Source organism: Oncorhynchus keta, chromosome 17, assembly GCF_023373465.1.
Source record: "Oncorhynchus keta strain PuntledgeMale-10-30-2019 chromosome 17, Oket_V2, whole genome shotgun sequence".
Classification (NCBI taxonomy): Eukaryota; Metazoa; Chordata; class Actinopteri; order Salmoniformes; family Salmonidae; genus Oncorhynchus; species Oncorhynchus keta.
The window spans coordinates 7,940,539-7,955,645 of NC_068437.1; the positions used below are offsets into that span (position 1 = coordinate 7,940,539).

Consider the following 15,107-nt stretch of genomic DNA (forward strand, 5'->3'; position numbering starts at 1 on the left):
TTCAGCACAAAATGTTATATGGGATAACTGATTACTAACATTACTTTGTTTCAGCAGCAAAACTCAAAAGGACAGACAGACATTCTGTTTCACCACTCTAGCCACTGGGTCTGCGAGTGTCACGGACCTGGTTGGCCTTCTTCTATGGCAGTGATTCTCAACTGGTGGGTTGAGGTTTTGAATGGGTTGTGGGTGACTGAGTAAAAAATAAAATAATAAATTACTTTTTTTTTTACAATGAAAACATGTTTCAGTCTGAACCTAAAGGACTTAAACCAGGTAGAACGTGTGTAGAAATGATAATGCATTAATGCATTTTTATAATTTAATCTCAGATTTTTTTTAAAAATCACAGTATTTTCAATATAGCTATTAGCGGCGTTATTTTGGTTGATTATTCGTCAAGAATATAGGCAAAATCTTATTATTGACAAATGAAAGAGTTGCTACATTTACTATCAATATAGCATTAAAATAGTTTTCCAGATTGTATTTTGGCGAATATTTTTCGCAGTGTGAATGTTGGGTCATGATTGAGACAACCTGGTTCAATTTAGGTCCCAAGGTTCTTTGTATTGTATTGGGCTCCTGGGTGGCGCAGCGGTCTAAGGCACTGCATCTCGGTGCAAGAGGGGTCACTACAGTCGCTGGTTTGATTCCAGGCTGTATTGGTTGGCCTTCAAAATAAAAGTGTTTATTTGAATACATTGACATTTTAATTAAATGCTACATTAATAGCGTAGCAATGACATTTGAAGAATACTCTTGCAGGAACCCAAGGGGTGCTGAGGGTGGGGACGTCCATGCAAAAACCAATGGGATAATCGAGGGGGGATGTTCATGAAGGAACCAATTGGAAACTCGGTGAGGGAGGCGTTCCTGCAGATGCAGGAATGCCCCGAATTGTAGGCTGCACTTGCACACCATTGTTTGAGCCGGTAGGTGGTGTTATTTTTTTCTGCCTCCCCTCAGTCTCAAAAGTTTTATATGATGCTGTCTGTCTGTTTGCGTTGAATGAAGATGGCGACCAGTTCAGAGCGTAGTCCCCCTCCCTTTCCCGAGGACCTGGAACCGGAGCCTGACGAAGTTGGAGACCAAGACAGTGATGACGGAGAAGACATTTTTCTTGGCACAGTGAGTGTCTGTTGTTGATTTCTTACTAACGTAAATATTTTGTCTAAACTCGGCACTCCCCGGGTTGTTATCCAAGTAGCTAGCTACTGTAGCTGCCAAACATTGCTAACAAGGGCCTGTGAAATCCATTGGGTTCATTGACACGAAGCTATTAGTTGGCTAACTAGCCGGATATGCATTAACTGGCTAACTCTCGTCTCCGGAGCAGCTAACGTTACCCCGGAGTATGGCGTGTCCTACCGTTAACTTACTCCTTCAGGTCCAAATACATGTTATTTTCAGAGGTAGACTGGCTCTGGCAGCCAAAACAGCCAAATACTCCATATAAACGTGAACCGATGTTCAATTGCGATACGGTTCTAGAAACATAAAGCCCTTTACTTTCAAATCACATCAAAATAATTTCACAAATACTAAATATACACTCACTGTACACTATTTAAACCTGCTATTACAGTTGCAGCCAGAAGTATTTTTCAGTCACAACACGTTTCTGGCGGCCTTCCACACAGGTTAGGCGCTCGGAGCATGCAAGATAGACGACCACTTGTGCTAGTTAGCGGTCTTCCCTAAACACGCGCTGTAAACATGGAGATATGGCGGTGTGGGAACACTAGCCCCAACTCTATAAAATGTGTGTAGTCATTTAAACTTTTAGTTCAACGTTATTTCTCGCTGATATGAAAGATGCGTTCCTTATGTTTGCAAAACTGTACCGCAATAAACGCAAGCTTTGTGGCTCTTACAAAAGTCCCCGGGGGAAGAAGATACTGTACCTTGATCAATAGTTAGGTAGGGTAAACCCTTTTGGTGGATTTTCTGGTATATCATCAAAATAAATACATCGCAGCACGTTTTTGGACTCATTCAGCAGTGTTTACCTGAGTACAGTACCACAATAAATAATATTGAAAGTTCCATTTTATATTCTTAAAACTTAAGTTGAAAATGACGCTGTAGCTGCGTCCGGTTGACAAGACCTAACGATAATAACCCGATGTCAAAACATTTTTTAAAGTGTCCCAAGTACTTAACCATTTGCGCTTTGTTACGGGGGTCACCTAAACAGAAACGCAACATTGACAAAACAATCAACTATCACGTTGAAATCAATTGCACGAGAGATGAGGCTGCATGTCCTATTAAAACTATTGCTGCTAAAAAAAAAATGAAGTTAGCGGAAGTGGATGCTGAGATCGAATCAAGCAGCGGGTCGAGCAAAGTTGTCGAATACGAATGTTCGGAATGGGCAACAGTAGTATCGAAATCTGGAACAAAAAAGGAAATAGTCTAAAATTGGAGTGGAGTATGAATGATGATGATGATGATTCACTTCTTGTTGGGATGCGTTAAAGATGCGTATGTGGGAGACCGGTTTGAGTGGTTGGAAATTGTGAAGTATGCGTTGGGAAAAGTGTGTAGTCTGTCAGTGACCAGGAGTGGTCTTGTTTTTGATTAATTGTGTTTCTGTGGAACAGAGGAAGATTGCAATGGGCCTCAAAGAATCCGGACAATATACATTTTGTGTTTTGAACTTTGGAGTAGAGCACCCTTCAAAGGAGTCATCTCAGTGGTGACGACAGATGTTTAGGTTGAATACCTGAAGAGAATTCCTGGTGTGGTTGGTGCCCGTCGTCTGACCTGCTGGATGAATAGAGAAAGCGGAAGTTTGTCGGTCCTGTTGCTTTTTGATTAAGATAAAAACTTGTGAAGCTTGGTTATGTAAGAGCTTTTCTCCCCAAACTACTTCAGTGTAAGAATTTATAAAGGATTTGGCCAAGTATGTGCAGACACACTGGGGCAGCAGGTAGCCTAGTGGTTAGAGTGTTGGGCATGTAACCGTAAGGTTGCTGGATCGAATCCCCGAGCTGACAAGGTAAAAATCTGTCGTTCTACCCCTGAACGAGGCAGTTTAACCCACTGTTCCTCGGTAGGCCATCATTGTAAATAAGAATATGTTCTTAACTGACTTGCCTAGTTAAGTGTGTTAGTTAGTTATTTATATTGAGCGTGTGTAGAAGGACCATGGCGTTGCAATTGTGATGTCAGCACAAGAACGGTTTGTCAGCAGCTTCGTGAAATGGGAAGCCGCACAGCCAAACAGCGGCTGGATTGGTGTAACGCTTGGAGCAGTGGAAACATGTTCTCTGGAGTGAGGAATCATGCTTCACCATCTGGCAGTCCAACTGATGAATATGGGTTTGGTGGATGTCAGGTGAATGCTACCTGCGCCAATGCATAGTGCCAACTGTAAAGTTTGGTGGAGGAGGAATGATGGTCTGGGGATGTTTTTCATGGGAAAGGGCCTTCCCCAAACTGTTGTCACAAAGTTAGAAACACAGAATCATCCTTGTATGCTGTAGTGTTAATATTTCCTGTGACTGAAATTAAGTGACTGGAAATCTTAACTCTACAGCATACAATGACGATTCTGTGTTTCTAACTTCGACCGCAGTTTGGGGACTGCCCTTTCTTGTTTCAGCATGACAATGCCCCTGTTTACAAAGCGTGGTCCATACAGAAAGGGATTGTCGAGATCGGTGTGGAAGAACTTGACTGGCATGCACAGACCTCCACCCCATCGAACACCTTTGGGGTGAATTGGAATGCCGACTGCGAGCCAGGCCTAATCGCCCAACATTAGTGGCCAACTTCACTAATGCTCTTGTTGCTGAATGGATGCAAATCCCCACCGCAATGTTCCAATATCCACAGAAGAGTGGAGGCTTCAACTCCTTAGGGGGGAATCAACTCCTTAGTAATGCCCATGTTTCTTTAGAATAAGATGTTAGATGAGCACGTGCCTGCATAATTTATAGCTGCATTCTAAGTGACCCCCCCGCTCGCTCGTAAGACAACCCATGATCTACACAACCCATGATGTGGATTTATCCTGACAGTGGAGTACTTTCCTGAAAACATTTGAAAAGCTTTGATTTTGGAGTGAACTGTCCCTACCTGCTCCATAGCTCCACTGTTTTAGATTCTTGTGCAGACTTTTCTAAAAAAAAAAAACACTGTCGGTGAACCCAACAGCTTTGTCAGCTAAATTACTCACTCAGGGTGTAGGAGGGCAAGGCAAGTTTGAGTATAGGTCACACCCTGGAGTTTGCACATGTCAAGTGAACCTCATATTGCTGTAAAAGTACAGGAAGGGAGGCTAAAGCTCAGCCTCCAGTCATGTGAGTCTCAGATGTGGCCACATGCTCACTACCAGGAAGTTTTCCATAGAACCCAAGTTTTAATTCTTCAATCGGGCTTCTGAACTCAATCTTTGATTCCTGAAAAACGATGAATTCCTCCTCTTAGAAGTTGTGGTAGACATGTATTTATCTGTGTAGACCTGACAGACGTTTTGTGTTATTCCTGGTAAGTTCTCTATTTCTTCTGTGCAGTTAGACTCATTTTGATGTGGAATAGTTATTTGTATTTGTTTTAAATATCTTTGACTCTTATGTAGTTTGAGTGGAATTCACATGGATGTTAAATCAATTGTAAAACGTGACAGAGTCGTGAGTGTCTTTGCTGTTGTTGCTGCTGCAACCTTGCTTATTTGCATGATTTGAGAAATGCTGTTCTTTCTTCATCTCCAGGATAACCCATTGGAGATAAAGATGGACCCTTCGCTGTCTGCAAGTGACATCGCAAATTCAACCAAACCACTGAGTGAAGCATCTAGTCCTCCAGTGATGGACCTCCTTAGTGAACCAGCAAGCCAGGCATCTAGTGCGCCAATGGTGGATCTCCTTTTGGAACCAGCAAGCGAGGGATCTAGTGCTCCAATGGTGAACATCCTTAGTGAACCAGCAAGTGAGGCATCTAGTGCGCCAATGGTGGACCTCCTTATGGAACCAGCAAGCGAGGCATCTAGTGCGCCAATGGTGGACCTCCTTATGGAACCAGCAAGCGAGGGATCTAGTGCTCCAATGGTGGACCTCCTTATGGAACCAGCAAGCGAGGCATCTAGTGCTCCAATGATGAACCTCCTTATGGAACCAGCAAGCGAGGCATCTAGTGCTCCAATGATGAATCTCCTTATGGAACCAGCAAGTGACGACTTAAAGGAGCCTCCCAAACCTGACATCGACCCATTGGCTGACATTACCAACGACACTCCACTCAGTGAAGTCAAAACACCGGTTGCTGCAATGCCCCAGGAGCCACCGAGCGACCTCTTTGACGATGAGCCTAGCGAACTTTTCGCTGAACCACGACAAAGTAACACCGCCAAGCAACAACAAACTAGCATCTTTGACGAACCTGATGAGGACCTCTTCAGCGAACCACTGGGTGAGGCCTCGAAGAAACCCCAGAATGATTTCTTCAAAGAAGCACTTGCACCAGTGGCCAAAGCTAGCAATGTCTGTGGTCCTCTGAGTGACAACTACAATGAGCACCCCACTGATATATTCTCTGAGGAGGCTATCACTACTCTCCCTAGTGCAGTCAGTACTGTTTCCGTCAACTCCAAGACCAACGGAGTCCACTCTGATGAGGAGGAACCTGATATATTTGCAGGTAAGAATTTACAGATTATTAATCATACATTTCAAATTATACATTTTAACGTGCTATATTTGCTGAGGGCTTGAAACAAGCAATGAAATGAACAAAAACTGTGTGTGTGCAAGCCATTAGGGCTGATAAGGAAACTGCTGTCTCAGCGTTGTGCCGTTAGGAAGAGGAAAGCTGAAACAGGAGTGTCCTTTGCTGACCCCTCACTCACATTAATAAACAGACAGAGTAGTACCTTCCTGGTGTTGATCATGAGGAATGTGGCCCCTCTCACGTGGACTCACACACACTCACCTGACCAAAAGACTGGAGTGAAATATCTGTCAATCTTCAATTGATTCTCCCATTGGCTTTTCTACCACGGACTCAGAAAATATTGACAATATGATTTAGTCTGGAAGAAGAGTGCTGTTGTCACTATTCCCTGACAGAGACAGTGGCTCTATTGTAGTCAGATCTTCCAGACCTTTGAGTGAGTTTGTGGCAACCAGCATGTTCGACAGGTAGAGAGGAGTACTGATGCAAAGAAAATAAACAGGTTTGGGGTAAATTGGATATGTGGGAATTGACTCCAATTAACTTAAATTTGAAAAAGCGTGACTGCCTCCAATACCATGAACTTTTAGTCTTACTACCCTCATCGCTCTCTTTTTTGTTTCTGCTCCCCTCTTTAAGAAGCCACCGTAGAGCTGTCTCTGGACAGCCCTAGGAATGACAGAAAAAAGAAAGAGGCAGCCAAGCCCTCTGCGTCTGCCCCTGCTCCCTCAGTCTCAGCAAGTGCTTCCAAACCGCAACCCAAGACCCTGGAGGAGGTACAGTACATTACAGTACGGTACAGAACTGCAACTAAACCAAGTCTTGTATTGTTAATTCGATTTCCGTGGGTGCGTATACATTGACCTTAAGGGGTTTTAACTGCTCATTCACATGTGTTCACTCCCACAGAGCATCCCAACATGGGTATTCAGTGTTGTACAATTTACAGGTCATTCAAAATACAGCTGTACATGCTTTTCTTCCACCACCTTGGTTATTGACTCAGTCAAGTGTGTATCTGGAAGAGGTGTGAACTCGAGTCACAAATTTGACTTGATACTCGACACGATATGAACTTACTTCAGACTTGAGTCTCCGTGGATTACTCTACATGCTTCAAGACAGTAGCCGCAGCATCTCACTTGCAAAAAAAAAACGTGCTAGTGAACCGCACACTCAGTCCTCTGATTGGACCATCAAACTGTCAATCAGCACAGGTCGTGTGAGCTGGCGCAGTGATTCTCAGTGGGGTCGCAAGGTATTGGGGGGTCATGGTGTGAAACTGAATGAGGAATTTTTCTATTTAAATTCTTTATGTATGTGTGTGGGAAGGTTCTATCCATATATATATATATATATGGGGATATAACCTTCCCAGATCTGCAGATTTTGCTGCGAAGAGATAGAATCATTAGATCATCTGTTTTAGTACTGTCCATATGTAGCTTGTTTTTGGTCACTGGTCGAGGAATGGCTGAAGAATTGCAACATTTACCTGGTGCTAACTCTTCAGATGACACTACTGAGTGATCTGAAAAGTCAATCAATCAATAATATACTTTAATAATTGACAATCTGTAGAAATTTAGTAAGGTTCAGAATGTTTGTGGAACAACAGTTGGAAAAATACAAGGCAAATAGAAATCCAATATGGATGGTGTTAAGAGATAGCTGGGAGGGGTTGAATGGAGCTGAAGGGTGGCATTAATAACCAGCTAACTAATGTAAAACATACCGTGTCCGTAAAACGTATATAGGTTCAGAACTTTTGTGAAAGAAATAGATTGTTGAGGTTAGAGGACGGACATGAGTAAAAACAAACAAAATATAACTATTGTAAAATAGACTGTGCCCATAAAATGTCTGTATGTGTATATATATATATCACCCCTTCCCACATTGGAGAAAACTAGTGAACTATATATATATATATATATATATTTATTATTATTATTATTTTTTTAAGATGGAAGTAGAAGCTTAATAGTTGTTCACTAGTTTTCTCCAAATTGGGGAGGGGTGATAGGATTAGAAAGGAATCAAGGAAAATGTATTTAGATGTGTGTACAATACCAGTTATAAAGAAATCAGTCATTTGCAATACATTTACTTAGGCCCTAATCTATGGATTTCACATGACTGGGAATACAGATATGCATCTGTTGGTAACAGGATAAAAAAAAAAATGAAAGTAGGGTTGTGGCTCAGACCACCATTTGCCTCATAAAGCGTGACACATCTCCTTCGCATATAGTTGATCAGGCTGTTGATTGTGGAATGTTGTCCCACTCTTCTAATGGCTGTGCAACGTTGACATCTGTGGCATTGTTGTGACAAAGCGGCACCTGTGTAATGATCATGCTGTTTAATCAGCTTCTTGATATGCCACACCTGTCGGGGGAATGGATTATCTTGGCAAAGGAGAAATGCTCACTAACAAATTTGTCCCCAAATGTCTGGGATCTTTAATTTCAGCTCATGAAACATGGAACCAGCACTTTTTTAAAAAACGTGTTCAGTATAGTTCTTATTCTAAATTGTCTGGCTCCAACAATACAACATCACTATTTTGTATGTGAACTTGTTGTGAAAACATTTCAGATAATGCCCATTCGCTGATTTGAATGACCATTTTGTCTCTACCATATGCAGTTGGAAGAGGAGGTTGAGGATAAATTTGAGCTGAATATCTCAATAACCAATCCAGAGAAAGTTGGTGAGTTTCACTACATTTCACCGTTTTCTTCCTTCTGTGAAAATGACACCTATTATGATGAACCTTACATCAATGTTGTCGTAAAAATAAACGGCTTCCTCATTCTCTCAATGCCTGCTGCTTCTCTTTTCCTGGTTCCTCTCCTTCCTTTCTCTGAAAGTGAGAGTGAAGGGCGTACCCATATCAATATAATACGTGAAGGTCCTTTTTTTTTTTTTTTTTTTTTTACAAAAGTAACACAACAATAAAAGGGGTCAGACCAAGAAGTTTAAAATTGATGTTGGTATTACCCCTTAGTATAATTGTCCAGTTAATAATTCTTTCATTCTACAGGGGATGGCATGAACGCTTACATGGCCTACAAAGTCTCCACACAGGTAATATCACTGCAATCAATGAAACATTTTCTAAGCCTTTTCCAGTTCAGTGTCTTCTTTACCCCTTAGCTAACACTTTGCATCTCCGCTCCTCTCTCTTTTAGACCACGCTGCCCATGTTCCGCAGTAAGACGTTCACAGTGCGCCGGCGTTTCAGTGACTTCTTAGGCCTTTACGAGAAGCTCTCAGATAAACACACACTGAACGGCTACATTGTGCCCCCGCCGCCTGAGAAGAGCATTATGGGTAATCTATAGTATACGCCTAATTGGATACCTTGAGTTAATGTCGCTTTAGGCAGCAAATCATTCATAGTTTCTCAATGGGGGCCATGCATTTTCCACCATTTTCCATTGTCAAAGGATCAATTTTGGTTTGTGGGTCTTTGACCTATTGATGTGTTTGTCCTGGTTTTGATTGTATGTGTGTTTTAGCCTAATTGATTTGTCATGTTTCGGACAGGCATGACTAAAGTCAAAGTGGGAAAAGAGGACAACTCGTCAGCTGAGTTTGTGGAGAGGAGGAGGGCGGCTCTGGAGAGGTACTGAATGGGCTTTCCTCTTGAGGTTTCCTGAATTGGCAAAACGGTGATGGGTAGCAGTAGACATGGAACCGTGATAGTATAACTTGTAGATGAGCACTTTTTAATGAGCCATTGCATAGGGACTTGGTTGTGAAGGTAGTATGCAAAAAGTTGGGAGGTCAATTAGAATTTCGGACTAAATGACCCCAATGTAGTGAAATGTTTAATTTGTTCGGTTTTGTCATCCCAAAAGGTATCTGCAGAGAGTGGTGTTCCACCCATCACTGCTACAAGACCCTGACGTCAGAGAATTCTTGGAGAGGGACGATGTAAGTTCGGCGTGTGTGCGTGCACCACCCTCACACAAAGATACTGTCTGTCTATCCACACACGCATGTGCTTGCCCTGCACATGACCCATTTAATGTCTCAGGACCCTGCTGTCCCATTTTCTGTTAAAATGCTTGACAGGCTTTCTGTTACATTTTCACACGCTAAGTGATAAATATTGTTCAGACTTGTCATCCATGTGTGCATCAGGGTCTGATTCAAGAATTTCAGAGCGCCGTCCATTTCCAATTAGGATTTTTCCATATGTGAATTTGTAGCCATTTCAATTGACCACAAGAGACCTGACTGCAAAGAGTTTTGCTACGTTGTGCACTAATGAATGCGACCCTGATGTGACTCTCTTAAGGTGTGTGTGTGTGTTGTAGATGCCCAGGGCTCACAACACCCAGGCTCTGAGCGGTGCCGGCTTCCTGAAGATGATCAACAGGGCTACAGACTCCCTCAGCAAGATGACCATCAAAATGAATGAGTCGGACGTGGTGAGTCTCCCTCCATTGACCACTGTGACGCACAGTCTCCGTTAGACTGGGTGCGTTCATTTTACCTCACCCGTGGCCTCAGTGGCAGTGTGCCTATTTTAAAGTGAAGTCTACACCCACCCAGGTGAATGGACCCAGCATCACTAAAACGAATGCACCCACTATCTTGCACAATAGATACAACCGTTGCGGCTCTAATGTGCTGTTGCCTGTGTCATGCTGTGTTACCAGTGGTTCGAGGAGAAACTGCAGGAAGTGGAGGCTGAGGACCAGCAGCTGAGGAAGCTCCACATCATGGTGGACTCTCTGGTTGGACACAGGAAAGGTACAATGGAATACAAGTGTTTTATCGGACAGACTCAGACAGACACACAAGGCTATAAGCAGTGCATGGCCACCTATTGTGTGTGGAATGGAAATATGTCTTCTTGCTGTCCCTTTTTCCCACCAAACTACACACACGCTTTAAGGCTTTAAGCGGCACATGCTTAACTCCCCCGCTCTACTTCCCCTAGAGTTGTCGGTAAACACGGGTGGCTTTGCCAAGAGCGTGGCGATGCTAGGCAGCTCGGAGGACAACACGGCCCTGTCCAGAGCCCTCTCCCAGCTGGCCGAGGTGGAGGACAAGATGGAGCAGCTGCACCAAGAGCAAGCAGCCAGCGACTCGTTCTGCTTCGCCGAGCTGCTCGCCGACTACATCCGCCTGCTGGGATCTGTCCGGGTACCTACAGAGAGTCAATGGCATAACACAGGCTGTGTCTGAAAATGTTAAAAGCTGTTAAATCCTTGTTTCCTCGTCCTTTTTTCCTCCAGTTCTTTCCCCTTTCTCAAAGCACATTGGAGGAAGAGGGCGGCGGTAAGGGCACTTTCAGAGTGAGGTATTGAGGAAAAAAGGACGGAGGAAGCGATTTGATTATGACTAAGGCTGTTGCGGTGACCGTTTTACCATGACACCGGTAGTCGTGACATGACCGCAGTAAAATTCCATGTGACCGTGGAGTCACGGTAATCTCCTCTTATGCACTCTGGACATGTTGGTAGTACCCAACTTGCTAATGACCATCAGGTCCTAATGACCTGGTACTCTTTGCTCTATTGTCCCTCTAACCACTCTGACATCAATGCAAATGCAATCGAAAATGACATCAAACACTTATCATCAAAACATGATTTCCAAACTTACCTCAATGAGGTTATACAGCAGGTTGAAACACTATAAAACATGGTCATTGTGGATGTTTCAAAGCCTAACAACAAAGCCGAACAAACAAATGACATTAGTAAAGATTCAATTGAGAATAGTCTGATGGGTGAAAATATGATCACTTGATGAGAGAACAGCTGAGGTGAGGAACGGAGCACAAGCTGCTTTTTTTTCTAACTTTCTCAAATCATTAATAGCCTATAGTTTCATTTGGCAGTCCATATGTTTTGATTTCTAAAGACATTAAGGTTCGTTTCATTCACAACTAAAGTTGCCAAATACCTCTAAATCTAGCTGAGGAGTATTTGTCTAATTCCCTTTTGTGGGGGAAAAACTCATTCTGATCAAATCAAATTTATAAAGCCTTTCTTACATCAGCTGATATCTCAGTGCTGTACAGAAACCCAGCCTAAAACCCCAAACGGCAAGCAATGCAGGTTTCAGAAGCACGGTGGCTAGGAAAAACTCCCTAGAAAGGCTGAAACCTAGAGAGGAACCAGGCTATGAGGGGTGGCCAGTCCTCTTCTGGCTGTGCCAGGTAGAGATTATAACAGAACATGGCCAAGATGTTCAAATGTTCATAAATAACCAGCATGGTCAAATAATAATAATCACAGTAGTTGTCGAGGGTGCAACAGGTCAGCACCTCAGAAGTAAATGTCAGTTGGCTTTTCATAGCCGATCAATCATTGAGAGTATCTCTACCGCTCCTGCTGTCTGATTGGCTGGGCCTGGCTCCCCAGTGCCCAGTTATGGGAAATCTATAGATTAGGGTCTATTGAAGTTATTTAAATTGACTGATTTCCTTTATGAACTGTAACTCAGCAAAATCTTTGAAATTGTTGCATGTTGCGTTTTATATTTTTGTTCCGTATACAATAATGGCACTGGACTTTAAGCATTTCTTCACAGACTTATGACATGGAGCATAGCCAGATAACATACAGTAGGCTAACTCATTCTATTCTTCTGAAATGCATTCTCTTTGTGTTTCTTTAGACCTGACTAAAATACATGTATTTTCTTTGATCGTGTATATTACTTTTTTAAATGTAATGTTCCAAAGGCGTGGAGGCCTGGTGAAGCTAAACGTGCTTGTTAATTAATGGTCAATTACCGTGAAACCGTCAGTCTTTTTGCATGACAATAACTTGGCTGACAAAATGTAAGTGACTGCCACAGCCCTAATAAGAGTAATGTTTTCCGACGCAGCTATAGGCAACACACCATAACTGTCACCCTGAGATGAGACCGTTAAATGGTGTGCGTTTCTGTCCTCAGGCCTCCTTTGACCAGCGGATGAAGACGTGGCAGCGCTGGCAGGATGCTCAGAACATGCTTCAGAAAAAGAGGGAGACAGAGGCCAAGCTGCTGTGGGCCAACAAACCTGACAAGCTGCAGCAGGCCAAGGATGACATCACTGAGGTAGCGCGCTGCCCGACGCCTGTATTACCCAATACCTTTTGTCTCTCCGGGTTGTGTTCATTAGGCACCAAGTGGAAGAAAACAAATTGAAAAGGGAGGGAATACATATATAGACTTTTCGAATAAAAAAAATGTAATTGGATATTACGTCGCTAAACATTTTCTGAATCGTGCCCTAATGTCTTAAACACACGGTCAGGAAGTTCTGTCCCCTGTTGCAAACAGACCAAGTACATACACAAATCACGTGACACGAAAGTCACTGTTTGACTAATGCCAATAAAATGCACCTGTTCCTCTTACTTTCAGTCCTCCAAAAAGTGATGGCATCACTTTTTACCAGAAATTAAACTCAGATTGTGCATTTCACCCGTTTCCCACCACTAGCGTGTTTCTTAACATTGATCCCTAGGATCCACTGTGTGTACTGGATTTGACTCCAACTGTACACATTGGCATACAAACCAAATGGTAACCTAAAGGGAAGTAAATGTGCTTTGCTTACATACCAAATGTGCCTCCTTTCTCAACTCCTCTCTTTCCTAGTGGGAGGCCAAGGTGACTCAGTATGAGAGAGACTTTGACAGAGTGTCAGCTACAGTTCGCAAGGAGGTGCTCAGGTTTGAGGTAAAACATTTTTATTCTGGGGGGGGGGGGTTAGGTGCTGGATAAGATGGAGAGAATAGAAAAACAATGTATTGCTTGTGTTGTCATTTCGAACAGAAAGAGAAGGCCCGCGATTTCAAGAAACAGATCATCAAATACCTGGAGTCTCTGCTACAGTCGCAGCAACAGGTAATAGTTTCTGCTCAATGGAGTAAACCTGGGCCTGTGTTCATAAAGTGTCTCAGAACATGAGTGCTGATCTTGGATACATTTAGCCCTTTCATATGGACAGGGGTATTTTATCCTATTTAAGCACATGTTTTGAATATGGACCCTGCTAAATAAAGACTGGGTCATTACATAACGCATGAGTTATTTGGTATAAGAAGGCAGTTTCCAATGGTAAGACTATCTGAATTGTTTTGGGAACATGGGTGACAATGTTCTTGTACTTCTCCCTCTTTAGCTGATAAAGTACTGGGAGGCATTTTTGCCAGAGGCAAAAGCGATTGCGTGATGGAGTCCGCCAGCCAATGGAAAGAAAGAAGAGGAGGCGGCCTTTTTTTATACACTTTACCTCTCGCCTATAAACCAAGAAAATAACCAGAGAGTGCGCTGCAAAGGGAAATTTGATTCGTTTTTTAAAATCATCCTAAACCTATAGCGCTTCATTCTAACTGTTGTATTAATAATTGTATATTTTCATTTAACCTTCCACATATATTTTCTAAATGGTGAAAACAAACTTTAGCTCTTTTGTGATGGTATGGATGTGTGTGAGGGCTGGGTGTCCAACTTGCGTATGCAATGTTAATGATTCCATTAGTTCCCACTTAAGAACAGGAGAAATCATTGTTCTCAGTGCAACATCCTTATATTAACAATAGGAGATTTTTTACACATTAGCATTGTTAATAATTCACAACAGAGTGCCCATCACACACATGACACACGAGGCAGCGTTTCTGGGGCTTTCAAGGGGATCTAGTTTAATTAAATGCCCAATTCCAAATCAAACACCAGCACCCTACTCCCCATGCACTTCTTAAGAATCAAGATAAATGATTGGGTATACGTAAGCAATAATAACACAGAACATCCACCTAGTCTTCCAAAAGGCTTGGCGTTGTTGCTATTGTGGCTGGGGGTCTATTTTGAATTGAGTCAAAGACACATGTGGATCCACATTCAACCTGTTTAATTTGGGAGGATCTTGAGATGTTTAAATTTCTACATTTTGAGTCAAACTTTTTTTTGTTATTATTATACAAGATCGGTTCAATCACTGTGGACATGACATCAACCCTCCAAAATAAAAGTCAAGAAAATAAGAACCAAGGTAAATAAGTGTGAAAAATTATTTAAAAAGTTTAAACCACGTCAGTAACTGTTAAGTACTGCTGGTCCACATGGAAAGCACGTTAATTTCAATGGAAGCTGTCTTTATATAACAGTTATTGCAGATTGTCATTAATTTGGATGAATGGCATCGGATTTGGGGAAAATGACACTGTTTCAGGGAAATACTGCTACATCAAAAGGGCAGTCGAATCTTCTCAACATGCATTGTAGTTTTCACTTTGCATGAGGAACCGCATCCATTAAAATGATCACTTACCTGTATTCTTTGTGGAACAGAGTTGTTACTTTCCCAGAATGAAAGGTAGTGGGTCATTAATTCAGTAGACTAGCTAGTAATACAATTGGGTTGGTCATTCTGATTGAGTGAAACTTCCTGGACC

General features: G+C 42.5%; 2 protein-coding genes across 7 annotated transcripts in view; one reads left to right on the plus strand and one right to left on the minus strand.

The window, feature by feature from the left end:
- prdm11 (PR domain containing 11) overlaps positions 1–15,107 on the minus strand; it is a 362,582-nt gene that overhangs the window by 222,984 nt on the left and 124,491 nt on the right. The gene's annotated exons all lie outside the window — the stretch shown is intronic.
- Positions 19–14,988, plus strand: snx1a (sorting nexin 1a). 5 transcript variants are annotated; one of them, XM_035790493.2, is made up of 16 exons: positions 19–164; positions 1,021–1,134; positions 4,728–5,652; positions 6,325–6,461; positions 8,338–8,401; positions 8,735–8,778; positions 8,883–9,024; positions 9,241–9,319; positions 9,555–9,630; positions 10,017–10,130; positions 10,362–10,455; positions 10,646–10,851; positions 12,616–12,759; positions 13,306–13,386; positions 13,483–13,554; positions 13,832–14,988. In XM_035790493.2, exons 2-16 carry the CDS (start codon positions 1,021–1,023, stop codon positions 13,880–13,882), a joined length of 2,343 nt encoding a protein of 780 aa, XP_035646386.1. In that variant the 5' UTR covers positions 19–164; the 3' UTR covers positions 13,883–14,988. The 5 variants fall into 5 exon arrangements, with proteins under 5 accessions (XP_035646386.1, XP_052321342.1, XP_052321339.1 ...); XM_052465382.1 differs by lacking the exon at positions 19–164 and adding an exon at positions 826–864; XM_052465379.1 differs by lacking the exon at positions 19–164 and adding an exon at positions 879–938.